The sequence below is a fragment of the Sarcophilus harrisii genome, chromosome 6, assembly GCF_902635505.1.
Source record: "Sarcophilus harrisii chromosome 6, mSarHar1.11, whole genome shotgun sequence".
NCBI classification, from domain to species: Eukaryota; Metazoa; Chordata; class Mammalia; order Dasyuromorphia; family Dasyuridae; genus Sarcophilus; species Sarcophilus harrisii.
In genome coordinates this window covers 191,268,343-191,294,840 of record NC_045431.1, presented here as the reverse complement: position 1 = coordinate 191,294,840, position 26,498 = coordinate 191,268,343, and the positions used below count along the sequence as shown (strand labels likewise).

Genomic DNA, 26,498 nt, shown 5'->3' with positions numbered 1-26,498 from the left:
GCCTTCCTTGAGGTGAGGGACTTCTTAATAGTGAAGTGTGAAGAAGGGACAGATTTAAGGGGAAAAGAAATAGCTTCCATTTTGGACATGCTTATGTTGAGATCCTAAGGGGACATCTGTATGAAGATATCCAGCAAACAACTCAAAGTAAGGACTTAGATTTCAGGTAAGAGATGGGGCTAGAGATATAGATTTGGACATCAGTTGACTACAGGTATCATTGATCATTTTTTATCACTGATGAAGGGAGAGAACATTTATAAAGCGTTAATAGGAGGGCCTGGAATGCAGGACCAAAAAATAAGTGGTAGACAAACAAGGTAGACTGCCAAGGAGTCACCAACACATAGGAAGAAGGAAACTGAGAAAAGAGCAGTATCTTGGAGGCCAAAGAGAGTCTATCTAAGAGAGAAGGGGGAGGTGGATAGTGTTGAAAGCAGAGGAAATATGAAGAAGCATGAAGACTGAGAAAAGATCAATGAGCTTAGCAATTGGAGTTATGGGAGTCCTTGCAAAGAGCAGTTTCAGTTGAATAGTGGGGTCACAAGACAGATTTCAAAGGATTGAGGAGAGTGGATAAGAGGAGAAAGGAGACAACCATGACTAAGAAGCTAGCTGTGAAATGGGGAAAAAAGATTGGGTAACAACTTGAAAGGATGGAAGGACCAAGGAAGGTTTACTTTTAAATTTTTATTATTTACTTATTTTTTGTTACTTATTTTATTCCACCCTCCCCACCCAAAGAAAGTAAGCAATATTAATTGTGCATATGAAAACATGCAAAACATATCTCCATATTAAAAAAAACAAGAATAAAGAAAGTGAGAAAATTATACCTCAGTCTGCACTAGGAGTTCATCAGTTCTCCCTCTGGAGGTGAAGAGCATTTTTTTTCATCACTGACTCCTTTGGAATTGTGGATCATTGTATTGATCGTAGTAGCCAAGTTCAAAAAAAGAAACACCTGGGCATTTCTGTCAGCATCAGGGAAAGTATCTACCCTCCAGGCACGGAAATCTAAAGTCTCATGACTCTTCAGAAACCAAATACAGTGATTTCTTTAGGGGACTAGGACTCTTTAGTGGTGAACCGGCACCACTCACACTGATAAAGGATTTCCTTCTCACCTTACCTTTGGATAGGTGAATGGCGTCCGAATCTTGCCTCTCACGAGAGGGCAGATCACGCTGATCTGGGATGATGGCTGCGTGAATTCCAAGTATGTATATATGGTCATGTGCATGCTGTCAGGAATGGGGGATCTCAGAGCTAGCAGTCTGTGAGTTTAAATACCTTAATTTTACTGATGAGGAAATCAAAGCCCAATGTCACTGGGCTTTAATCACTATGATGCTGTAGACACACTCTCCAGATGAGGGATTGGGTCAAGGAGAATATTCTCTGAAAAGATGAATCTACTGACTTCTTTTTTTTTTCTGTTTCATCATGGGATCATAGAATTTCAGAGATAGGAGGGACCTTAGGGATCACATCTTTCAATACTCTATTTTTCAAAGGAGGAAACTGAGGCACAGTGAAGAAAGGGGCTTGGCCAAGGCCACACAGCTAGTTAGTGGCAAACCCAAGTACATTGCCCCCACTTCTGTTCCTGCAGCAAATTTGTGGTTCAAAAGTAATTTCTTCACAACAGCCCTGTGAAGTGAGGAGTCTCAACTAATATCATTATTCCTATTTTACAGATGAGAAAAATGAGGCTTAGAAGCAAGAAATAACCTGGGGTCACAGCCAAAAAATGTTAAGACAGACCCAATCAGGGGTATGCTAGGACCAGCTCAAAACCAAGAACTGATTGTTAAAGTTTCAGTGTGAGCATTTATTCCTTGGAAACCAACAAAGGCTACAAACAGGCCTTAATTTATTTATTTTTTTTTAATTATCTAGACTTAAAGTGAGGAAGAAAAAAGTAATTCAAAATAAATTTTAAAATATGTGTACCTTTTTCCCCCATAGAATAGGTTGCCAAAACATTTATACCCCTGTCCCAAACTCCCATCTCTTAGCTTCTGATCTAGGGCTGTTTCATCTAGAAACATTAGTAGAAAGAGAGTTGGATTTGAAACCAAAGAGATGTAGATTCAAGCCCCAATTTTGACAGTCAGTAGAGTGCTTGTAGAATCATGGGCTTGTCCAATATTCCAGGTAAGGATATTTCAGATTTTAGACTTTGTGATGGAAGGTTCATAGTATGGCTGAGCTGAAAGGGTCCTTGGAGCTAGCTTTGCCTGAGCATCCTCTCGACTCAAGCTCCAGGGAAGAAAAGTATCTTGTCCAAGGTCATGTAGCTATTAAATCTCAGGGACTGTGAGCCCCGCCTCCCTCATCTCTCCTTATACACAGTTTCTCTGTTTGCCCACAGTAAATCACCACCAGCATTTCCTCTGTTGGTTCCCGTTCAGTCCCTCCTCCCAGTAAGTCAGCTTCCCCCAGCTGTACGTGGTCCCGTAACCCGACAGAACTGGCAGCTTCCACCCTGAGCTCCCTCCAGTCAGTCCCAGGGCCCCCAAATCCTTTTTCTTACTTTTATACTGGCTCAGGCCAAAAGTGAGTCCGAGACGCCTTCCATTGTACGACACTGCCCCCTTCTGTCGTACTGCAAGGTCAGCCCCTGAGCAACTTTAAGTCCTTTCGAGAGGGCTGAGAGGTTGACCCCAGAAAGTATTCATACTAGGAATGACAAATGAGCGTTGGCTGAGGCTGCAGACAGACATGACAAGGGGAGTTTTTCAGTGTTTCAGGTAGGAAATGGCACATCATGTAGAGAGAACTTCAGGGAAGCTGGTCTGGCTGGAGTGAGAGGGTGTGAGGGGAAGTCTGGTTGGATGCAGATTCTGAAGGGCTTTAAATGCCCAGCCAGAGCTGTTCGGAGTGAGAGGACTGAATTATACTCTACCTCCCCCCTTATTTCTTTGATTCATCCCTTCCCCTGGGCTGTGCCTCAGTAGCATTAGCTGTCAACTCTAGTTCCTGGTATTGACCCCCATCTCAGTCTTGACCTTAATACACTGACACTAGTCTTGACCCAAACCCCAAAGGACAAAACTCAAAGAAGCAACAAAAAATTGTGGAGAGATGGATTTTGGCTCTTTGGTACTTCCCTACTCAGGAGACTTCTGTGGTTCCCCTTTGCCTTTAGGATAAAACACAGTCGCTGTCTCGATATTTGAATTTCTTTACAGTCTGACTTGAGCCCTTCTTTCCAGATTTGTTTATATTTCCTCCCTTTCATGCACATCTCATTCCAACCATGTTGGCTGATGGATTATTATCCCCTACATGTGACATTTCATCTCTTACCTTCATGCTTGGGATTTGTGTCCGGATCAGCTCTTAGAATTAACTTAGCTTTTTCCCAGATGCCTCTTCAGTACTGCTACCTACTACAGAAAGTCTTTGTGTGATGTTCCCAGTTGTTAATTTTCATCCCTTTCCCCAATTATATTGTATTTCTTTATCTTTTTAAATGTTTAATTTTCCCAGAGTATTTGTAAGCTTTTTGAACCAGATTCTATTTCTGGCTTATACTTTTACTTCTGGGAGCTGAGCAATGTCTTGCACATAGTAAGTACTTTAAAAATATTTATTGAATTTGGTTGATGAATGGGAAAACTTTTAACAATGAGAGATGTCCAAAAGTGGAGTGGGCTGAAGAGATAAGAAGTTCCCATCACTGAAAGTATTTAAGAAGAGGATAGATGTCTACTTGTTGGGATCCATTCTTGGTCAGAATATGACTCTGGGGCAGGTAAGTGGTACCAGTGGATTCAGTTCAGGATCAGGAGTCAGTAGGATTCATCTTTCAGAGTTCATATCTGGGGGGCGGAGCCAAGATGGCGGAGAAGACACACGCGACTTTCTAAGCTCTTCTCTTACCCTCTTTATCAATATTATATCGAGCCTCAAAAATAGTCTTGACTGCTACAATTCGTAAAGATAAGAAGTAGAACAACTCACCGGCGAAGAAAATCTGCAGTCTCGCCAAAAAGGTTGGTTCGGGGCCAGGGGAGATGCGCAGCGAGGGAGAGAAATAGGTTCCGAGGAGAGTCTCAAACCTGAGGGTGAAGGCACAGATCTCAGCTAGCAGCCGCAGCCCCAACCCGCAGTACAGGGCTTTCCTTGGGGCAGTTGTGATCCTGCGGCAGGAGGGCGCAGCCGGTTAGCCTCAATCTACGCAGTGGGGAGCTCAGCTTGGGGCCATAGAGCTTTTCCAGGGCCGATTTGCATCAGGCAGAGACACTGGGCAGAGTTTGTGGCGGTCTGCAGTCAGCTGCTAATACTCACAGTCCCTCAAGAGGCTCCGGCCTGGGGCGGTGACACTTTCACCACTTAGTCTCTAGCCGAGGGCAATCGATAATCCACTCAGCCCTACTAAGCAGTTTGATAGCTCGGCCAGTGCTGAATCCACCTCCTGTTGGGGGAAGGGAAAACTCACCAGAGATCCAACCTCAGAAGGGGAATCGGTTTCATCTTTTCCCTGCCCAGAGGGCTGGTAACCCCTTGCCTAGGAGACCCACCCTAAAGCTTTTAAAACATGAATAAAGATGAAAAGAACAATCACAGCTTCTATCAGAAAAGAGCAGGTCAGAAACCTGAAAGACCTCAAAACAAAAAATGCATCAGACTGTCCTCCTTACAAATGTCTCAGAGAGAATTAAAAGTCTCAAAAGAGAGAAGATAAATGGGGAAAGGAAAGAGAATTAAGAGAGCAACAACTTCCTGAAATACAATTGGAAAAAGTTAAAATTCCTCAGAAGTGCAGGGAAACAAAATTGTGAATTGGAAAAATAAAGAATGCAAGAAAAGTAGGGATCTGTGAATTGAAAAGAAAATTCTACCTAAAAAAAAAATTAGGTGAAATGGAAAAAATCACAGACCAAAACAACATCAAAAACTCAATTGACATATACAGAAAGAGTAAAAAGCTATTGAAGAAAAAATTCTTTAAAATTAGAACTGAAAAATTTGAACTATTGATTCATGAGACAAAGAACAGTCAAGCAAAACAAAAAAAATGACAAACTGAAAACCAATAATTATCTACTTGCAAAAATGACAGACTTGGAAAAAATAGATCAGAGAATAATCGGATTATTGACTTCTGAAAACCATGATGAAAAAAGAGCCTAGATACTATTTACAAAGAAACATCAAAAAGAACTGCCAGATGAATAGAATCAAGGTCAAAATAGGCTTGAAAGAATCACAACACCTTCTGAGGAAACCCTAAAATAAAACCCCAAGGAATATTTGGCAAAATTCAGAACATAAGATTAAGGAAAAATTTACAAGCCCAAAACCATTTAAATACCATCCAAAAGGATCACCCAAGATCTCTCCCCTACATTAAAGGAAAGAAGGCCTGAAAATATCCAAAAGGACCAAGAACTTAGATGCAACCAAGAATAAACTACCCCTAAGCTGAGCATTTTCCAAGGGAAGAAGATGGAATTTAATGAAACAAATGAATTCCATTGTTTCTAAGAAAACCAGAACTAAAACAAAAATTTGTCCAAGAATAGAACCAAGAGCAGAAAAGGTAAAATAACTCTTGAGAATTGTATTTCGTTGTGGATATACAAAAATCCATGTATAATTTGATTTACTGATATAAATAAAAAAGGGAAGTAGATAAGGAAAAGGATGATTGCAGAATGGTGGAAGGAGGAAAAAGAAACCACATCCCACAAAGAGGCTAAGGAAAACTTATCATATCAGGGAATTTGAGAGAGGGAGAACAAGTGAATCTTACTCTCACCAGGTTGGCTCAAAGAAAAAAATTGACATTTGTTTTAGAGAAAAATCTCCTCCCTCATTAAAACGGGGAGAGGAAAAGGAAAAGAAAAAGAAAGGGAAGGAAGGGAAAGACTCCAAATGGGGAGGAGGAAAAGAGGATAAGATCGTGAACAAGAGGAACCAGTTTAAAGGGGAAAGAGGTTGGGAGGCAAAATAAGTAAGCCACAATCTGGGGTTTAGAATTGGCAGGAAATACGATTTAGTAATTCTAACCGTGAATGAAATGGGATGAACTCCCCCAAAAAGGGAGGCAGAAGCGACTGAATCAAAAGTCAGAACCTACAATATTTTTTACAAAAAACATTTAAAGCAGGGGAACATAAGGTAAAAGTAAAAGGCTGAGCAAAATCTATTATGCTTCAGGTGAAGTCAAAAGCAGGGGTAGCATCCTTATCTCAGATCAAGCAAAAAGAAAAATTGATCTGATTAAAAGAAAGGAAGGTAACTACATCCTGCTAAAGGGTAACATAAACAAACGAAGCAATATCAATATTAAACATATATCACCAAGTGGTATGGCACCAACTTCCTAAAGGAGAAGTTAAAGAGTTGCAAGAAGAAATAGACAACAAAACTGTTAATAGTGGGAATCTCAACCTTGCACTCTCGATTGACAATCCACAAAACAAAAAGAAGAAATTAAAGTAATTAATATTAGAAAAATTAGGTATTTGGATCTTTGGAGAAAATTGAAATGGAGATGAAGGAATATACTTCTTCTCAGCAGTTCATGGAACCTATTCAAAATTGACCATATATTAGGACATAAAGACCTCAAAATTAAATCAAGAAAAGCAGAAATAGTAAATGCTTTCTTTTCAATCATGATGCAATAAAAACTACATTCACAAAAAGTTAGGGAATAACCAAAAGTAATTGGAAACTAAACAATCTCCATCTTTAAAGAATGATTGGGTGAAGCAGCAAATTATAGATACAATTAATAATTTCACTCAAGATAATGACAATGATGAGACATCATACAAAATTTGTGGGATGCAGCCAAAGCAGTAATAAGAGGAATTTTATATCCTTAGAGGCTTACTTGAATAAAACAGAGAAAGAAAAAGATTAATGAATTGGGCTTCAACTAAAAAACTAAAAAGCCAAATTAAAAACCCCAATCAAATACTAAATTGGAAATTAAATTAAAAGGAGAAATTAAAAATATTAAGTAAAAAACCATTGAACTAATAATAAAACTAAGAGTTGGTTTCTATGAAAAAGCCAATAAAATAGATAAGCCTTTGGTAAATCTGATTAGAAAAGGAGGGAGGAAAATGAAAATTAGTAGTCTTAAAAAATGAAAAGGAGAACTTTCCCCAATGAAAATTAGAGAAATAATAAGGATTATTTTGCTCAACTTTATGCCAATAAATTTGATAACCTAATGAAATGGATGACTACCTCCAAAATACAGACTTCCCAATAACAGAGGAAGAAGTAAATTGCTTGAATAGTCCCATTTCAGAAAAAGAAATAGAAACAGGCAATTAAACAACTCCCTAAGAAAATCCCAGGACCAAGATGGATTTACATGTGAATTTTACCAAACATTTAAGAACAATTCCCAATGCTAATAAATTATTTGATAAAATAGGAATGAAGGAGTTCTACCAAATCCTTCTATGACAAGACATGGTACTGATACCTAAACCAGTAGGTAAAAACAGAGAAAGAAAATTATAGACCAATCTCCTAATGAATATTGATGCTAAACCTAAATAAGAATTAGCAAAAGACTCAGAAAACATCTCAAGATAATACACATGATCAAGAGGTTTATACCAGGAATGCAGGGCTGGTTCAATAAGAAAACCATCAAAATTCCAGTTAATAATAAAAAACCTATATGATCATTCCAAAGATGCAGAAAAGCATTTGATAAAATCCACATCATTCATTAAAACACTTGAGTATAGAAAAATGGACTTTCCTTAAAATAACAGCAAGCACATTTAAAACCACATGCAAAGCATCATATAATTGGAGACAAACTAAACCATTCCCAATAAGATCTGGGAAACAAGGTTGCCCACTATCACCCTACTATTTAATATTGTATTAGAAACCAGCTATAATAGATGAGAAAGAGATTAAAGGAATAAGAATAGGCAATGAGAGCCAATTACACCTCTTGCCATGACATGAGTATACCTAGAGAACCCAGAGGTTCTCTAAAAAGTTATTAGAAATAATCCACAACTTTAAAGTTGCTGGTTATAAAAAACCACATAAATCATCACATTCTTATATATCACTAACAAAATCACAGTCAGAGTTACAAAGAAATTCCATTAAAGCTATGATAATATAAAATATTTGGAATCTATCTGCCAAGGAAAATCAGAAACTTTATGAGCAAAATTACAGACCACTTTTCACACAAATTAAGTCTGATCTAACCAATTGGAAAAATATTAAATGCTCTTGGAAGGGCGAAAAAATGGCAATAACCTAAACTAACTATTTTTTAGCGCTAACCAATCAGACTCCCAAAAACTATTTTAATGACCTAGAAAATAACAACAAAGTTCATGGAAAACAAAAGGTCAAAATTTCAAGAATTAATGAAAAAAATCAAATGATGGTGGCTTAGTGTACCAGATCTAAAACTATATTATAGAGCAGCAGTTACCAAAACTATTTGGTATTGGCTAAGGAATAGATTAGTTATCAGTGGAATAGATTAGGTTCAAAGGATAAACAGTCAACAAATATAGCAACTTAGTCGCAAACCCAAAGATCCACTTTGGATAAGAACACTGTTTGATAAAATTGCTGGGAAAAATTGGAAACTAATATGCAGAAACTAGGCATTGATCCATATAAGCCAAACACCAAGATAAGGTAAAATGGGTTCATGACCTAGGCATAAAGAATGAAATTAATAAATTAGAGGAACAGGATGTTTACTCTCAGACCTGTAAGGGAAGGTTTTTGACAAAGCAGAACAGAGATCTACTGATCACAAATAGAAAATTCCGATTATACCAAACTGAAAGTTTTGTACAAACAAAACTAATGCAGACAAGATTAGAAGGGCAATAAACTGGGAAAATATTTTTACAACAAAGGTTCTGATAAGCCTCATTTCCAAAAATTAAGAGAATTAACTCTTTTATAAAAAATCGCCATTCCTAAATTGAAAATGTAAAAGGATAAGAAAAGACAATTCTAGATGAAGAAATTGAAACTATTTCTATCATGAAAAGATGCTCCAAGTCATTATTAATCAGAAATGCAATTAAGACAACTCTAAGATACACTACACACCTGTCAGATTGGCTAAGATGACAGGAAAAATAATGATGATTGTTGGAGGGATGTGGGAAAACTGGGACATTGATTCATTGTTGGTGGAGTTGTGGCAATCCAACCATTTTGGAGAGTAGTTTGGAGCTATGCTCAAAAGTTATCAAACTGTCATACCTTTGATCCAGAGTGTTACTACTGGGATTATATCCCAAAGAGATTATAAAGAAGGGAAAGGGACCTGTATGTGCACGAATGTTTGTGGCAGCCCTTTTTGTAGTGGTTAGAAACTGAAACTGAATGGATGTCCATAGTTGGAGAATGGCTGAATAAATTGGTATAGAAAATTATGGAATATTACTGTTCTATAAGAAATGACCAACAGGATGATTTCAGAAAGGCCTGGAGAGACTTACACCGAACTGATACTGAGTGAAATGAGCAGGACCAGGAGATCATTATATTTTCAACAACAATACTAGATGATGACCAGTTCTGATGGATCAGGCCATCCTCAGCAAACAGATCAACCAAATCATTTCTAATGGAGCAGTAATGAACTAACTATTAGTATGCCCAGAAAAAGAACTCTGGGGAGATGACTAAAACCATTACATTGAATTCTAATCCCTATATTTATACACCTGCATCTTTGATTTCCTTCACAAGCTTAATTGTACAATAATTCAGAGTCTGATTCTTTTTGTACAGCAAAATAATGTTTTGGTCATGTATACTTTTGTGTATCTAAGTTATATTTTATATTTAACATCTACTGTCATCCTGCCATTTAGGGGAGGGAAGGGGTGAGGTGAAAATGGAACAAGAGGTTTGGCAATTGTTAATGCTGTAAGTTACCATGTATATATCCTGTAAATAAAAGGCTATTAAATAAAAAAAAAAAAAAAAAAAAAGAGTTCATATCTGGCCTCAGACACTTACTAGCTGTGTGACCTTGGGCAAGTCACTTAACTCTTTGTCTCAGTTTCCTCATCTGTAAAATAAGCTGGGAAAGGAAATAGCAAATCCCTCCAGTATCTTTGCCAAGAAAACCCCAAATGGGCTCACAAAGAATTGGATATGACTGAAAGATGACTGAACAAATGGAATATACTTAAGTGCCTTCAACTTTGAGACTCAGTGACTTAAACTGGGGGGCTCCTGAGGCTCATAGCTGTTCTCCCTCTGTTCCCCCACAGATGTCTGAGGACATATGACGTTGAATTCTCCCAACATGGACATATATACAGAGGAATCAAAAGGAAGGAGTCAACTTTTAACCTTTTTGTCTTTGCTCCAGGTAAGGCCCCAAGCCCTCGGATGTCTGCTTCTCCTTCCCCTGACGTTATTCCCAGTCCGACTTTGTTATCTGTTCCCTTTGTCCTCCCCTCCTTCCTCCCAAGATTCCCCCCCTCCCCACTCTGAGCCTCTTCTCCAGAAATTTTCATAGCCATAGCCTCCAAACTTCTTTCTTTCCCATACAGATAACGCCAACGTCACTGGCTTCTACCGGCTCCGTGCTGTGGATTACTGGGGCCGTTCGGGCCCGTTCTCCACCCCTGTTTACTACAAAGAGGCAGCTGCATGAGGTGGGCAGCTATCTGTGAGACGACCTTCTGCTGGAGACCTACACAGGCTGGGAGTTCTGGGACTGATGCTCCTGGGGGAGGGGGGTACCTGTGGTGCCAAGAATTCCAAGTGGGCCTAAAGTCACATGATGCAGGCTTTGAGCTTAGGCACATCTTCTTGGACCTCGGTTTCCTCATCTGTAAATTGGAACAATTATATTTGTATTACTGATGTCATGAACTAACATTTTCTCTTAAATAGTATTTTATTTTTCCAAATACATGCAAAAATAGTTTTCAACACTCACCTTCACCAAACCTTGTATTCCAAAATTTTCTCCCAGCACCCCATCCTCAGACAGCAAGAAATTCGATATAGGTTAAACATGTGCAATTCTTCTAAACTTGTATGTCAGCGATCTGAGAAACAAAAATTTCCATATCCTTTTGGGGAAGGGGCTTTATCAATCTCACAATTAATATTCTATCAATCCTCAAGTAGCGATGTGTTGGGGACCAGGCCTGGGATGGTGATCCTTCCAACCTACAGGACAACACAGAGCACCAAACCTGGCCTCCCTGCTCTTTTCTTCCTTGAGGGACCAGTGAAATGACGTCCAGAAACTTGCTCCCTGGCAATCATTATAACAATCACTGTCATCCTATTTCTGTGACCTTGTAACATTGGCAAAACACTTTCCCCAGAGCAGTCATAAATGGTGGACGGGACAAGGATTGTTACCCTGATTTATAGATGAGAAAACTGGAGCCAGGAGATGAAGGGGTTTGTCTCTGCGTGTCTCAGCTGGGATTTCCACCCTCTTGGTTTTCCAGTTAAGTTCAGATTCTTTGAGTTGGCCCCTCACAGTCTGGCACCATCATCCTTTTCTCTTCCATCTGATGTCATTCATCTTAATTCACTTTGCTTCTTGGCCATCTTCGTCTCATCAGCCAGTCAGCACATAGTCCTCCCTTCCCTCCTCTCCTTAGCCTATTTCCAGTTCCAAAACCACAATTAAATCAATGCTGTCATTGCTTTGGGGTGAAATAGGGCAGTGCACTTTATGGCTCCATTCATTACTCTTGTAATCTTCCAAGCCTAAATGTCCTCCCTGGCCACCCATCCCCCATCTATGTTACTCCTCCCACTGCATCTAGATCCCCAGTTCTTAAACACATGCTTGGTGCATTTACTGTTTAAAATTCTTGTTCCGGCCAAACTGATCCACGGGTTGTTCTCCGAATAGGCTGAACATTATTTAGACCATTCCCCGTGCCCAGGATGACGTCCCTTCCACACTTACTCTATTGGAATTTCTACCCATTCTTTAAAGTCCCCCCCAAATCACCACTTCCTCCATGAAGCCTTCCTTGATCCCCCTTGTCAATAATGACCTTTCCCCTTGGCCCTCCCCTGGCACCTGGTAATTATTTCTGCAATGAGCAGATCATATTAACATGAACTAAAGGTTATACCAGGTGAAGGTTCTGATGGGGGAGTTTCCAATAAGGTAGAAAGTTTAAGAAGCTGGGTAACTACACTCATACGCTGCTGATGGATATGTCAGTTGGTCCAAGCTTTCCAGAAAAGAATTTGGAATTCTGGGAGAAAAATCTCACCTGCAAGTTGCACACTTTTACTTAGTGATTTATAGCCCAGGAAGTCAAAAAGAGAGGAACAGGCTATTCCATACCAACATATAGTAGCAAAAAACTTAAAATAATGGGGTGCCTGCCCATTAATGGGGATTGACTGGACAAACTGGCGTGGGAAAATAAAGACTAATACTCCATAAAATGGAGGGATATGAAGAATCCTACAAAAATGTTAAACAACTTGTATGAATTAATACAGAGAAAGACAATCAGAATCAGGGAGCACTATACCCCAAAACACCAAAAATGTAAAGGAAAATGGGATGCAAGAGCAGTTCGGTTCTGACTAATTGCAATAATCATTGTTGGAGAAGTAAAGGTGAAGTGCAAGTCTCCTCTTAGTAAAAAGGTGGAGCACCATGTGTGGGGGATTTTGTGCACGAGCTTGTTTGGCTTTATTCAAATGGTTTTCTTTGTTCAAAGGGGAGATTCAATAAGGGGTGCATTTGAAGGAGAAATAACTAATGTGACTATTAAAGATCAATGTAATTTTAAAACTTTTGTTTTTTTAAAGTAGGGCTGGGTGAGCAGACACAGGCGAGGTAAGAGCAGAGGAGAAAGCAGTAGAGCATATGGTCATCATGGTTCCCAATGCCAGGAATCATGGTAGGATGCTGATGATTTCAGAGCCTGGGCAAGAGACCAGTATGCTTCAACATGGGGTCAGCCAGGCGACACAGTGGATGGAGCACCAATCCTGGAGTCAGGAGGACTTGGACACTTGACACTTACTAGTTCTGTGATCCTGAGCTAGTCACCTCCAATTACTTCTTTAAATAAACTATTCTACTTGCTACCAAAAAAATTCCAGGAAGACTTTTAGATGGCAGGTAGGGCCATAACCTAAACATTTACCATAAGGATGGTGTTCTTGAAATAACTTTGTCCTTTGGGAATCAAAGGGTATTAAAGAGGAATTACAATTGTAATTCCTCTGAAGGTATGGGAAATTGCATTTATTTTGTGTAGGTATAAAAGAATGCTCTTATTTTTTTCTAGTAAATTTATTATTTTTTTAAATACACATTGCTTTATGGATCATATTGGGAGAGAGAAACCAGAACAAAATATAAAAACCATGGGAGAGATAAAGAAAAACCAGAAAAAAGAAGTAAACATAACATGTGTTGATTTACATTTAGTCTCCTTAGTTCTTTTTCTGGATGCAGATGGCATTTTCTGTCCAAAGTCTTTTGGGATTGCTTTGGATCAAACTGAGAAAAACCAAGTCTTTCATGGTTGATTATCACACAGTTTTGCTGTTATTGTGTACAATGTATTCCTGGTTCTGCTTGTTTTGCTCAGCATCAGTTCATGTAAATCTTTCCAGGTCTTTCTACAATCAGCTTGTTCATCATTTTTTGTAGAACAATAATATTGCATTATCTTCATGTACCACAACTTGTTTAGCCATTCCCCAACTGATGGACATCTACTCATCTTCCACTTCTTTGCTATCACAAAAAGAGCTGCTAAAAACATTTTTGCACATGTGGGTCCTTTTCCCTCCTTTATGATTTCCAAAAATGTTCTTAATTGATTCTCATCATCATTATTTCTATTGTTTGTCTTGATTAAATACTTTTACTATTGATATATGTCTCTTCTGTGGTCTGGCAATAGAGAAAACATTGGAGACACAGGTGTGAGTGCCGTGACTGGGTACCCAAATGGCCAAATAACTTGGGCAATAGCAAGGGATGCTGTGATTGCTTACAATAGGTATATTTATGTCTTCCTCACTACCAGATTGTGACCTCTGTGAAGTCAGGGACCACATCCCATCTAAACTTTATTGTAGTCTCACTAAATTTAAATATACTTGCCCACAGTCTGAATGGGCAGGTTGGTCGTAACCTTTCAAACTGGAAAATATTATGTCCTCTTTTTATAGATGAGAAAAGCAAAAGCTTCCATAAATTAAGTATCAAGGCTATAGCCTTGTCTTCTCACTTCCAATCCAAGGCTTTTTTTTTGCTCCCTCATGCTGAAAAAACAGTGATGATGGAGACAACCAGCTCTGACTGCTTCAGCTGTTATTGCTTCAGGTTACTTTCCCAGTCTGTTTCCCGATCTTACTCAAATAGGGGCCAAATGCATCTTTGGGGATTGGGGCTCAGCCCCATAGTTCTAAAGTGGGTCCTAGAGAGTTCCTCCTTTAATATCTGAACCAATGTGATCATTCCCCAATTGCTCTGTTTTCATACTGTTGGAAAGACTCAGTAAGTCTTAGATAGTCCCTAGTTTAGAAGGAAAAAATCGGGGAAATAGTGGGACAGAGGGAGTAATGGTAGTCATCCTGGGCTCAGAAGCCCTGAGTTAAGTTCAAGCTCTAACACTAATTTGCTGTGCAACTGGGGGCAAGTCCTTTTCTCTCTCTCATCCTCAGTTTCACCAACTATAAAATGGGGAAAGAGGGTTAGACTAAATGATCTCTAGGGGTCTCTCACCTCCGGCCCTGAGTATCTACCTGTGTCCCCATGGAGCTACATAGGGGAAAGTACCAAAGAAGCTAAGATATGATGGGGATGAGGAGGCATCCCCTGCTGCCAGCAGCTCTAGTGAGGGGAGCAGCCTCTATTCTGCCCAAGGCTGCTTGCAGGCAGCAAATAAAAGCAGAAAGGGCCTGAATCTTTGGGCTCAGGCCTTCAACCAGTTCTGTGTCAGACTATTGACAGGAGAAAGAGCGATAGAAGGGGACGAGAACTTCAGAGTGTTTTGGAGAGCCTGATTTTCTGGGTGTTTCGTTTTGTTCCTCTGCTGTCCTGATGAATCTGTTATTCTAACGTCCTCCTTGTGCTGTGAATTGCCTAAAATCTTGCAGACAAGAACACTTGAAGCCCCGAGCAGAATGACTGTGTCTCAAGGTCAGGGACAGCTGGGGCTCCTTCCGGTTTTCTTGGCTGTGTGTGGCTCAGAGGCCCGTAGACTTTAATGGAGGCAGAAATACCTGCTTCTGAGAGTAGAGGGCTTCTGGTGGGGAGATCCTAGGGAGAAATGGCCTTGCTGGGATGCGGATGGCAGGCCCAGGAGGAGACAGGGCCATGACACTGAGATGAAGAAGGTCTTTATGGGCAGAGGGTGTGCGTGTGTGTAACAACAAGGGACTGTCAGGGATAGACTGAGCTGCTCTCTCCTTCCCTCAGCGCTGCCCTCCCTTCTGTCCTTTCCTAAGTGGGTGAACTGGGGAGGGAGGAGTGAAGGACAGAGGCCGGAGGGCAAGAAGCCGGTGCTGTCCCCAAGACACCTTGCACCCTACTCTCTCCCAGAAAGCCAGAGCCTGGGCTGCGCTGTCCAAAAACCATCCGGCTGTTTCTGACCGCATTCATGATTCCAAGGGTAAACAGGAAAAAAATGGAAATTTAATATGCTTAGAGACTTCTGTACCAGGCATCTCTGGCAACATCTCTGGTGGCCATCAAGCCGCAGTGCGGTCCTCAGCAAGCTCCTGTGGAGAAAGGAAGAGAAGGAGGGAAGAAGGGAAAAAGGAAGGGAGGGAGAGGAGAGAGAAAGGGAAGAAGGAAGGGAGAGAAGGAAAGAGAAGGAAGAAGGAAGGGAGAAAAGAAGGGAGGGAGAAAGGGAGAAGGGGAGAGAGGAGGGGAGAAGTGAAAGAGCAGAAACAGAGACAGACATACACAGAGAGAGACAGACATAGAGAAACGGAGGGGACGGAGAGAGAAAGAGGGAGGGACAGAGAGAAGGGGGAGAAAGGGGAGAGAGAGGAGAGAGAGAGAGAGAGAGAGAGAGACAGAGAGAGAGAGAGAGAGAGAGAGAGAGAGAGAGAGAGAGAGAGAGAGAGAGAAGGAGGGAAGAACAGAGACAGAGAAAGGGAGGGCGGGAGAAAGAAATGAGAAATGGCAAAAATTATTGTCCTGGCCACCGGGACGTGGGCGGCCCAGCTGGGACCGCTCACTCTGCGCAGAAAGTGTGGGCCTGGCTGAGTGTGTTTTAATTAGTTTTGTGTTAAAGCCTCCGCAGTGACTCCATCGTCGTCGATGTTGCGGATCTTTCCTTTACGGGCACCTGTGCTGTGAGGGGCGGGCTTTCCATGGGCTCCCTTCCACATGTTTACAGCCAATTGCCCCAACTACCTTGAAGAACCAGCGGGCCAAGGGGAAGATGGAGGGGGAAGGGGGCCCCCCGAGACTCAAGGTGGGGACACCAGCAGGAGATAAGCTGCCTAAATGTTGGGGGTAGGAGGAGGCTGGGGGCGGGAGGCGGGCGGCAGTGACTCAGCCTGAGGCAGTGTGGGATTGGAGACAGATCTGAATGGCACAAGAAGGGATTCCCGTGGCTCTCCACCCCCAACCCCACTTTGTTGTTGAGGACCCTACACAAAAGACTTGGGAACACTGTGAGTGTGGGAGTTTTAAAGCTCTCTGGAGGCTTATTTTTCTGTGGATCAGGTGAGGTGGCTGGTGGAGGGGGCGGGGATACACAGATGCCCCGAGAGAACCTACGGGCAGAGAGCAAATCAGGTGAGAGCAGAGGACAGAGAGCAGAGGGTGATATCCTCACAATGCTGCCCCTCCCCCCAAATCTAAGCGGAGTGACCAGGGTCGGAAGCAGAGCGGGAGGAACGAAAGCTGAGCAACAGAAAGCAAGCTCTGGAGAATGGCTGCCATTTGTTGGGAGCTCTGGGCAGCCGCAGCAGCAGCTGCAGCAGAGGAGGACCTCAAACAGAAGCACCGGCGAGGGCGGGAGCCAGTGATGCTGCCTCAGAGCATCCAAAAAAAAAAAAAGACCGAGGGAACTCTGGAGGGGAGCGCCAAAGGGGAGAAGCTAGTCCTGCTCGAGCCCTCCCTAGACGAGACTGAGTCCTGAGATTACTCTCTGGGGAACGAGGGCTCACTTTGGGCATTTGTTAACATTTTGGAGCTACAGGTGTGAGTTCAAAAGATTTCTGTTAAATTCTAAATAAATAAGACAGGTCGTGCTCGGTGCCCTGTAAACCTTTTCCCTTATAAGAGGAGCCTGTGACTCTCTGGGGCAACGTCTATCTGGATGGGTCAACAAGTCAGACACAAAAAGCAGGGAACGTACTTAGTCCAACCTTCCCATTTTGCAGATGAAGAAAATGAGGAGGCTTTTGGAGCTGATATGACTTCCGGAGATCACACAATAAATAGCAGAGCCAGAATTTGAACCCTAGTCTTTTGGTCCAAATCTATCCCCGTTTCTACATCAGAAGTATCAAACAGCCAGCTACAATACTCCTAAGTGCAGCCTGAACCATGTTAAAATATAATTGGGAAATACTTAACAAAGTAAATAAAGGAAAAATGTAGTATAGATGTTAATATGTTAAAATAAAATACAGAATAGATCGTGTAAAGAAAAATATAATATGGATGTTAGTATGTTAAAATATAAAATAGATCATGTTAATATAAGGTAGCCTGCAGGAATTATTCCAGTGACCCCATTTCCATGGGCTCTGTAGAACTGCACTATACCACACTATGTATTAAGAAAGGAGATGATATGCTTATTAAGCATCTACCATGTACTAAGTATATTCAATCAGAGGTGGGTTTTCATGCACTCAGATCTTCCTGCCTCCAGGTCCAGCACTCTGTGCAATATGGCATCACCTGGTGGCAGCTTTAAAATTTACACTTTTTCTTCACAAACACCAAGAGATGGTTCAAATATTAATGTTTCCATTGTATGGTTGAGGAAACTGAGGCTCCAATTTCACACTCTTGTTTTTATTGGATCAAAGTATTAAACCCAGGACTCTAGCGTCTAGGTACATAAGAAGACACAAGAAGTGAAAAATGCCCTTCAGGTCTCTGTGTGATATTGGGTAAGTTACTTCTCATTTTTCTGTCCTCATTTTTCCCATCTGTGAAATGGGGACGATAATAATAATAACCAGCCCTCCTTATTTCTACCCCTTATAATGCCTAGTTTCCTTCAGAGTCCATCTCCAGTAAGTACTTCCTCCTTCAAATTGGCTCCAATTCATGTACTTTTTCTTGTCTAATTATCTTGAATTTAATCATCGGTTTGTGTCTCATATCCAGAAAGATCTAAGTTCCTTGAAGGAAGCAGATTTGTTCATTTTTTTTATCCCCAGTGCCCAGCACAGTATATTACATATAGTAAGAGCTTAATAAATGTTTGTTGAGTTGGCAACATTGCAGAATTATAGGGAGGAAAGAGTCACAAAATGCTACATTTCGATTGAACTTTTTGCTTCTACTATAACATGCTGTCTCAACTCATTTTTTTTTTTGAAGTGAAAGATATTTTACAAATAGGGAAACTGAGGCCCAGAGAAGGGAAAGTTCTTATCCAAAGTAATAATAGTCAACATTTACATATAGCATTTTGCATATGTTATCTCACTAGATAATTCTGTGAAATAGCTACTATTATTATAATACCCATTATTTTACATATGAGATAGACTGGGCGGGATTAAGCAATTTGTCCAGTCCAGCAGAGGAAGACCACAAACAGAAGCACCGGCACCCTCCCTAGGTCCTGTCCTACCACTGTGCAATGGACAGAGGGCTGGGTCTGGAGTCAGGGAAAGTCATCATCCTGAATTCAAATCTAGCCTCAGACTCTTATTAATTGTGTGACTCTGAGCGAATCATTTCGCCTCCGTTTTCCATCTGTAAAATGGGCTGGAGAAAGAAATGACAAACAACTCCAGTATCTTTGTAAAAAACAAAATAGGTCACAAAGTCAGACTAAAATGACTGAACACAACACTTATAAGTAAATGTCTGAGGGAGGTTTTGAACTCAAGTCCGACTCCCCGGCAGCTCTGTCCATTTACCGCATTCGGCTGCTTGGATTTGCAGTGGTCAATGACAGGGCTGGGACTAAGGGAGAGTTCACGGGGGAAGGGAGGGACGGCTTCCTCCTCCATCTTGCCTATGTGGGGGTCATCCCTAGGACTCCATCCTCCGTTCCCGCCCTCAGCCCCGGCAGAGCCACACACCTGTCTGCAGCACCGGCTCGAACTGTCCGGACAAGCAGATCTCTTCCTGCTTCTGGCGCACGATCCGCTGGATGGCCGGGGGGAAGCCGCGGGGACTTCGGGAGAAGACGATGGAGTACCCGTCAGCGCACGTCCCGTCCTCCTTCCGAAGCCGGCAGGCGTAGGTCACTGCGTAGTGCGTGTAGTCGGTGTCGATCACCCAGTAGTCATCTCCTGAACCCAGAGAGGAAGGACGGTCACTTGGGGGGGGCGAGCGACAGCTCAGCCATGGCGGTGACCATCCCTTCCCAGAATGCACAAGGCCCGACAAAAAGAGCCCCAGGTCTTGGGGAGTTTGCTGCAAGGAAAAGGCGGGGAGGTGGAAGGGAGAGAAGGAAGAATCCAGATGCACTTTCAAATAGGGAATGATGTATCCAGTGAGCCTTAACTCAAATAAATCTGAGGATGGGAGCCAGGGCTCTTTCTTTCTTTTTCTTTTTCTTTCTTTTTTTTCCCCTGAGGCAATTGAGGTTAAGTGACTTGCCCAGGGTCACACAGCTAGGAAGTGTGAAATGTCTGAGGTCAGATTTGAACTCAGGTCCTGCTGACGTCAGGACTGGTGCTCTATATACTGTACCACCTGGGGATCTGGGCAATAAACCTGGAGTTTACTGAGTCTTGCTATAGATAGGAATAAAGGATCTCACTTTTTCCTTTTCTTGAAACACACCTTCTCCCAATACCTCACCTGCGCAAACCAGATAGCCTTTTGCGGGTCCTTGGAAGAGCTGGCCGGCTTCAGGGTCACCATCCCACTCCTGACTTAAAGAAGGGCTTGGAACGCTACCTACCTCCACTGGACAAGTAGCTGGCCAGCCCCTGGTAAGTCATGTACATCTTTGCTGGGGTGGTTGGATCAGGGACTGTGTACTGGGCTGCCATGTCTGCACAGATCACCCAGAACCTGGGAGGAGGAAGAAGAATAGAGACCTTGGGTGAAGTCTGTGGCTAAATGGAACTAAAACCCAGAAAGCACTGGCTGAACCAGAGCTACAGAGGAAATGACGCCTCAAGGAGCGCCTAGTCTTGGCAGGTGTTGGAGGAGGAGTGAGGGATGGAGGCAAGACCCATACATGGAACAGAGAACTAGGTGGACAGTGCATAATTAAGGATTAATCATGTGCGCTGGACTCTTAAAGAATGTAGGGAGTCCAAAGAGATTATAAAGAAGGGAAAGGGACCTGTATGTGCGCGAATGTTTGTGGCAGCTCTTTTTGTAGTGGCCAGAAACTGGAAAGTGAGTGGATGCCCATCAATTGGAGAATGGCTGAATAAATTATGGTATATGAATATTATGGAATATTATTGTTCTGTAAGAAATGACCAACAGGCTGATTTCAGAAAGGTCTGGAGAGACTTACACGAACTGATGCTGAGTGAAATGAGCAGGACCAGGAGGTCATTATACACGGCAACAAGAAGACTACACGATGATTAATTCTGATGAACGTGGCTCTCTTCAACAACGACATGATTCAAACTAGTTCTAATTGTTCAGGGATGAAGAGAATCAGCTACCCCCAGAGAGAGAACTGTGGGAACTGAGTGTGGATCACAACATAGCATTCTCACTCTCTCTGTTATTATTTGCTTGCATTTTATTTTGCTTCTCTTTTTTCTTGTGCAGCACAATAATTGTATAAATATGTATGCATATATTGGATTTAACATATATTTCTACCATGTTTAACATATATTGTACTACTTGCCATTTAGAGGAGGGTATGGGGGGGGATTGGAACACAGGATTTTGCAAGGGCTAATGTTGAAGAATTGTCCACACATATGTTTTGAAAAATAAAAAAAGGCAAAAAAAAAGTAGTGAGTCAAAAAAAGGATTGAGCTTTAGGGACTGAAGCAGTTAGAGAAAGCTTCTTGAAGGAAGAGGGAATGGACTTAAGATGATGTGAGGGTGGGTCTGTAATATCATTGATGTATAGAGCTTCCAATCAATGTTGCCTGAGACACTTAAAGATTAAGTAATTTCCCCTGACAGAGGTGAACTTCAATTGAGGTTTCTCCTTATCCCCTATTTACTACCTCAATGCTGCTTTAGACAGCCAGGGGACTTAGTGCATGGAGTGCTGGGCCTGGACTCAGGAAGACTTGGCCTTGGATACTTATTAGCTGAGTGATCCCGGACAAGTCATTTAACTTCCTGTTGTCTCAGTTCCCTTGTCTGTAAAATGAGCTGGAGAAGGAAATGGCAAGCCACCCCATTATCTTTGCCAAGAAAACCCCCAAATGGGGTCTACAATAATACTGTTTTAGGATTTTTTGGCAGGGCAGACAGGGAAAAGAAAAATGCAAAGTTAGATTGGGGTAAAATTATAGAGGGGCTTCATGGGAATCTGGACATTTTTCCTATAGACAGTGGGAAGCTTCTGAAGGTTCTTTAACAGGGAAGTTATGATCAGAGTGGGGCATTAGGGAGATGCATCATGGAAAAACAGGATGGATGCAATGGAAAGTGGGAAGGAAAAAGGAGCAGCAAGAAGGTTGTGCGAGATAACTCTGGGGCCAATAACAAAAACAGACTACTTGGTCCTTGCCCAGATCCTCAGAGTTGTCCTGACTTGTTGGGAAGCAGCCAAGCGGCTTAGGGATTAGCCACTGGATTTGGTATCAAGAAATCGAGAGTTCAAGAGATAGCTGGATGCTGCAGTGGATAGAGCACTGGCCCTGAATTCAAGAGGACCTGACTTCAAATCCAGCCTCGGATACTTACCACTTCCTAGCTGTGTGACCCTGGGCAAGTCGCTTAACTTCAATTGTCTACCACACACACACACACACACACACAAAGTAAAGAAAGAAAGAAAAAAAAAAAAGAAATCTAGAGTTCAAATTCTGTCTCTGACATTTTTTAGCTACATGGCCCAGAGCAAGCAACTTCATGTCTCAGACTCAGGATAAAATAACATCTACCTCATAGGATTGTCTAAGAATTATATGAGGGAATCAGTGTAAGGTAAGCATTTTGAAAATCTTAAAGTTATTTAAATGTTAGCTATAATTTCTCTTATTTCCAAATTGGATCTCATTTATGGGCCATTGCTAGGGGAAATAGAACCCTTTCTTTTATGTAGGCAGAGCCAGTTCTACATAAATCTGTTACGTGAAAATTCAGTCTAATGCAGAAAATGATTTTCACTTAGACTTGATTTATAAAGCTCTGGTCATTCACTCCCATGCCCAGGGATCTTGCTGCTCGTTCCACAAACAATTTCTCTCTGTACTTGAACTCCAAAACCCAGGTCCCCCTTTGACTAATTAAATTAAAACAAACTCAGTCATATTTATAGAGCTGCTGCTATGTGCAATGTGGTAGAGGAAGAAGGCTTCTGGCCCTAATGTCTTAAAAGCTCAATTTCAAGTACTGGCCATACCAAAAATGAATATAATGCTCTTGTTCAGACCCTGCTAAGCCTCAGTTTTTCCAGCTATAAAGTGAGGGAGTTGGATCAGATCCCTAAAGTCCTCTAGACAATGGGGACTCTCCTAGTTCTGACATTTTATATTCTGTATTCTAAGTTCTTCCTCGTTTTGATGGTCTGACACAGAGATGCTTGTACTCAAAGTACTGGATCCCAGGTAAGCAAACTATGGCTTAGGTGACTCTTCTCCCTGTCACAGCATCCCATAAACTATTAAGGCCTTGGAGATCATCAAGTCCAATGTTCCCACATGAAGAAACTGAGACTCATAGGTCAAAACTAGAATAAAGTAACAAAGTAGGAGATTTAGGCTCAATGTAAGGAAAAACTCTGGCAATTGGAGCCATGAAAAAGTGAAATGGGCTGTTTCGTGGGATAGTGGAGAGAATCCCCTCACTGGAAGTCTTTGAGCAAAGGTTAGATGATCCCTCCCTAGGTTTTGGAGAGAGGATTGTTTCTAGAGCTAAGTTAGACTCGGAGATCACCAAGATTTTGTGATTCTGTAAGTGATTTGCCCAAGATCACGTTGAGCTCATGAGAGAGCTGGGGCTAGATTTCCAAACTCATTTTAGGTCTCTGATTGGGAAATCAGAGAAACTTGGGAAAGTTGCTGAACATCTAGGGGTATGTGGAGTTGTTTTTAGAATGTCTCAGTGCCCTAGCACCAAGGCCAGAACCCTTGGCCTTCCCTTTTTCCTCCTCCCCACCACTCACTTACCCAAATAGCTTCACACGCCCTTGGGAGGAGGCTGTCATGGTGCCATCCATCCCAATGGTGTACTCTGCAGAGATGTTGTCTTGAAGGAAGAGGCCTTCTGGATCCTTCTTGGACAATGCATACCACTTCCCGGCATACTGGAAAGCAAGAGACGCAAGCCGTCAGTAAGCACCAGAACCCTTCTTGTTTGGCCCTAGGTGAGCTTGCTTTCTATTTGGGAGTTCTCATTCCATCACAGTGCTTGGGACCCAAACTTTTATCCCCTAATCCCTGCTTTAAAACCAAGCCAGCCCCAATAAACTTTTGATAGAAAATGCCATCTGCATTCAGAGAGAGAACTATGGAGACTTAATATAAATCAACACATGCTATGTTCACTTTTTAAAATTTTTTCTTCTGTTTTATTTTTCTTTTAGGTTTTTCCCTCTTGTTCTGATTTTTCTCTCCCAACATGATCCATAAAGAAATATGTAAAAATATATTGGGCTACTTGCTATCTAGGGGAGGGAGGGGAAAGGGGGGGTGGGAATTGGAATACAAGGTTTTGGAAGGATTAATGTTGAAGAATTATCCATGCATATGTTTTGAAAAATAAAATGTTTTAATAAAAAAAGAAAAATAGAAAGCTTTAATAAAAATATCTTTGGAATACAAAAAATAAATAAAGAAAAAAGAGATATGTAAAAAAAATGTACATGCCATACAATAAATAAATAAATAACGAATGAATAAATAAATAAAGGCAAACCAGCTCTACTAATTATTATAAATAATAATAATCAGTAATGCTATAGGGTAAGTAGCTCATATGTTCTCTCCAGTTTGTAGATGATAAAACTCCAGAAAGATTAAGTGACTAGCTATATGCTGACCTTGGAGATCATCCAGTCCAAGCCTTTCATTTTATAGGAAAAGAAACTGAGGATCAAGAAAGGAAGAGGTTTTATCTTATGATAGGACCAAATAGAGAAGAAGCACAACTGAGATTTCAGAGGATTTTTTGAGTCTTTGAATCAAAAGACTTCTGAGTCTTTAAAACTCTTCTGTACCACCTAAGTGTCAGTGGCTAAGCAGAAGTGGTCACTGGATGTGGGAGAGGGAGGGAGCAGCTGGGATGGGACCCCCTGTGGAAGAACCCCAGAAGTAGGAATCTCACTTACCCTCTTGGGGTCAAAGTCGGTCTTCACAGGGATGGAATCCACAGCGCAGGTCTGGGCCCGGCCAAAGCTGGGCAGTACCAGCAGCAGGCAAATGTGCCACATGGACCTCATCCTGCACACAGGGGGCTGGGAAAAACAGAGCAGGTTGCATGATATAACAGTAACTAATGTGTAGACTATGTTTCAAAGTTATAAATGTATCTCCCGACTCTTCAGAGTGGATGGGGTCAGAATTATTCATCTTCTTTTAGAAAGTTAGACACAGGTTCAAAAAAGAAAGTGTTAGAGTAGGAAATGGCAGAGCCAGGGGCAGAAGCTTCAGTCAGTGGACTTAAATCCATTTCATATCATGGGCTTGGAGTTCCAGAGCACGTGAAAAACAAAATGGTGGGCTAGACATTTTCTCGGATTCTTTCAAATATCTCTAAACACCTGAAAAAAAAAAGCCACTTCAGCTGCCTCCCTGATCTGGGACAGTGGTGTCCAAATCGGATAAAAATGAGGTGTTTCATAAGGGTCCCTGTAGGCAGTATATCGACTTAGAAAATTATTAATACAATTAATTATCAGAATTGATAAATAGAAAAATCACTAAAATAATAACAAACCATTATTGACATAATGGTGCTAATATTGATATATTAGCATATTAACATTTTCTGTTTTATTGTGTTTTAATTTATTTTAAAATTTATTTTGTTAAATATTTTCCAGTGACATTTTAATCTCTTTCAGGTTAGTTGCCACAGCAATAGTGCCTTTGAGCACATATTTGATAGTCGTAGTCTAGAACATCCAGAATCCAAAAAATGATAAAAATAACCCCCCCACCAAAATTCCAAATCCATGAATGGACACCTATCCTGAGCTCCCTCAACAGTCCTCCCTCACCTCTCATCCTACCCCAGAGAGTTTGCTACCAAATCTGACTCCCTGACTTCCAGCTTTTCTCCCCATCCCCAGTGCTATGCAAAGTCCAGTTCCAGTCTGGGGAAGGGCATTCAAACCATGAGAGCCAGCCAAGGGTGCAGCAGTGTTCCAGGATGAGAAAACCTACTGTGTTCTGTGCTGCAAATGATTTCTTCAGGACAGCAGAGGAACAGAGAGAGGGGCACAATATGTGTGTCTGGCCTTAAAATAGATTTCAATTCCATATCTCCTTGGCAAGCACACACATTTTGTTTTGTTTTTCTCAGTAGGAAAATGTGGGATCAAGAGAAAATGGATTTTTGTTTGTTGAAAAATTAAGTTTAGTGTCCTAGTGTTTAGGAAGCCTAATTTAACTGGACTAAAGAGTGTCTGGAGGGGAGTGAATAAGGCTGGATAGATAGGTTGAGAAAGGCTTTAAAGGCCAAAACAGAGGGGTTTGTGTTTGAGCCATTGGGGTTTATTGCATACAGGAGCAATCTGGGTCTACAGAAGCTGAGCAGGTCCCTCATTCTCTCTGGGGCTGTTTTCTCATCTTTAAATTCACTTCTAGCTATGAATCCCTCAATCCCATCTCTTCACAATGCCGGGCTGCATCTCCTGGCAGCTCCAAAGCACAGAGGGAGAGGGGAAAGAGGAAGGGAACAAACATTTATTAAGTGCTTACTGTGTGCCACAAAAAATTCTCTAATTTGAGAGGATACTTCCTCCCCCTGAATGTGGATCCAGACAAACAGTCTCCACTTTTAATCTCTGGAAAAATGAAGTGAGACATCCCATATCCAACCAGTAATTCTCCCCTTCCCCAAAGAGGCTTTCCTTCCTCCCAGCCCTCCACAGCCCCTCAGCCCAAACCTGGCAGAATTGCCCTCTCTTTTTGCGCTTCCTGTTTCTGGGTTCCCCAAAGGTCTCTGTCTCTGATATCAGTAACCCAAAGTCTGGCTCCCTTTGACCTCCCTGAAATGACTG

At 41.6% G+C, this 26,498-nt stretch overlaps 2 protein-coding genes across 11 annotated transcripts in view; one reads left to right on the top strand and one right to left on the bottom strand.

Moving 5' to 3' along the window:
* IDUA (alpha-L-iduronidase) overlaps positions 1 to 13,314 on the top strand; it is a 79,285-nt gene extending 65,971 nt beyond the window's left edge. For 6 of the 10 annotated variants that reach the window (XM_031943003.1, XM_031943004.1, XM_031943005.1 and 3 more), the window contains 3 exons: positions 1,143 to 1,279; positions 10,266 to 10,366; positions 10,551 to 13,314. In XM_031943003.1, the coding sequence (XP_031798863.1) occupies positions 1,143 to 1,279; positions 10,266 to 10,366; positions 10,551 to 10,654 (342 nt within the window). In that variant the 3' untranslated portion in view covers positions 10,655 to 13,314. The remainder of the gene's footprint in view (positions 1 to 1,142; positions 1,280 to 10,265; positions 10,367 to 10,550) is intronic. The other 4 variants (XM_031943000.1, XM_031942999.1, XM_031943001.1 and 1 more) reach the window with 4 other exon arrangements.
* Positions 13,315 to 19,225: 5,911 nt separating this feature from the next.
* Positions 19,226 to 24,713, bottom strand: LOC100921632 (purpurin-like). The gene is made up of 4 exons (XM_003773473.1): positions 24,603 to 24,713; positions 23,443 to 23,579; positions 20,079 to 20,191; positions 19,226 to 19,461 (listed from the first exon to the last, which is right to left on the bottom strand). The coding sequence occupies exons 1-4, from the start codon at positions 24,711 to 24,713 to the stop codon at positions 19,226 to 19,228; spliced, it is 597 nt and encodes a 198-aa protein (XP_003773521.1).
* Positions 24,714 to 26,498: the final 1,785 nt, after the last annotated feature.

Coding starts and splice junctions, on each gene's coding strand:
- LOC100921632 (XM_003773473.1), bottom strand. CDS start 24,713: ATGAGGTCCATGTGGCACATTTGCCTGCTGCTGGTACTGCCCAGCTTT. Junction 20,192..23,442: donor GGGCGTGTGAAGCTATTTGG/GTAAGTGAGTGG, acceptor TCCTCCTCCCAG/GTTCTGGGTGATCTGTGCAG. Junction 19,462..20,078: donor CAGCTACTTGTCCAGTGGAG/GTAGGTAGCGTT, acceptor CTCTGGGTTCAG/GAGATGACTACTGGGTGATC.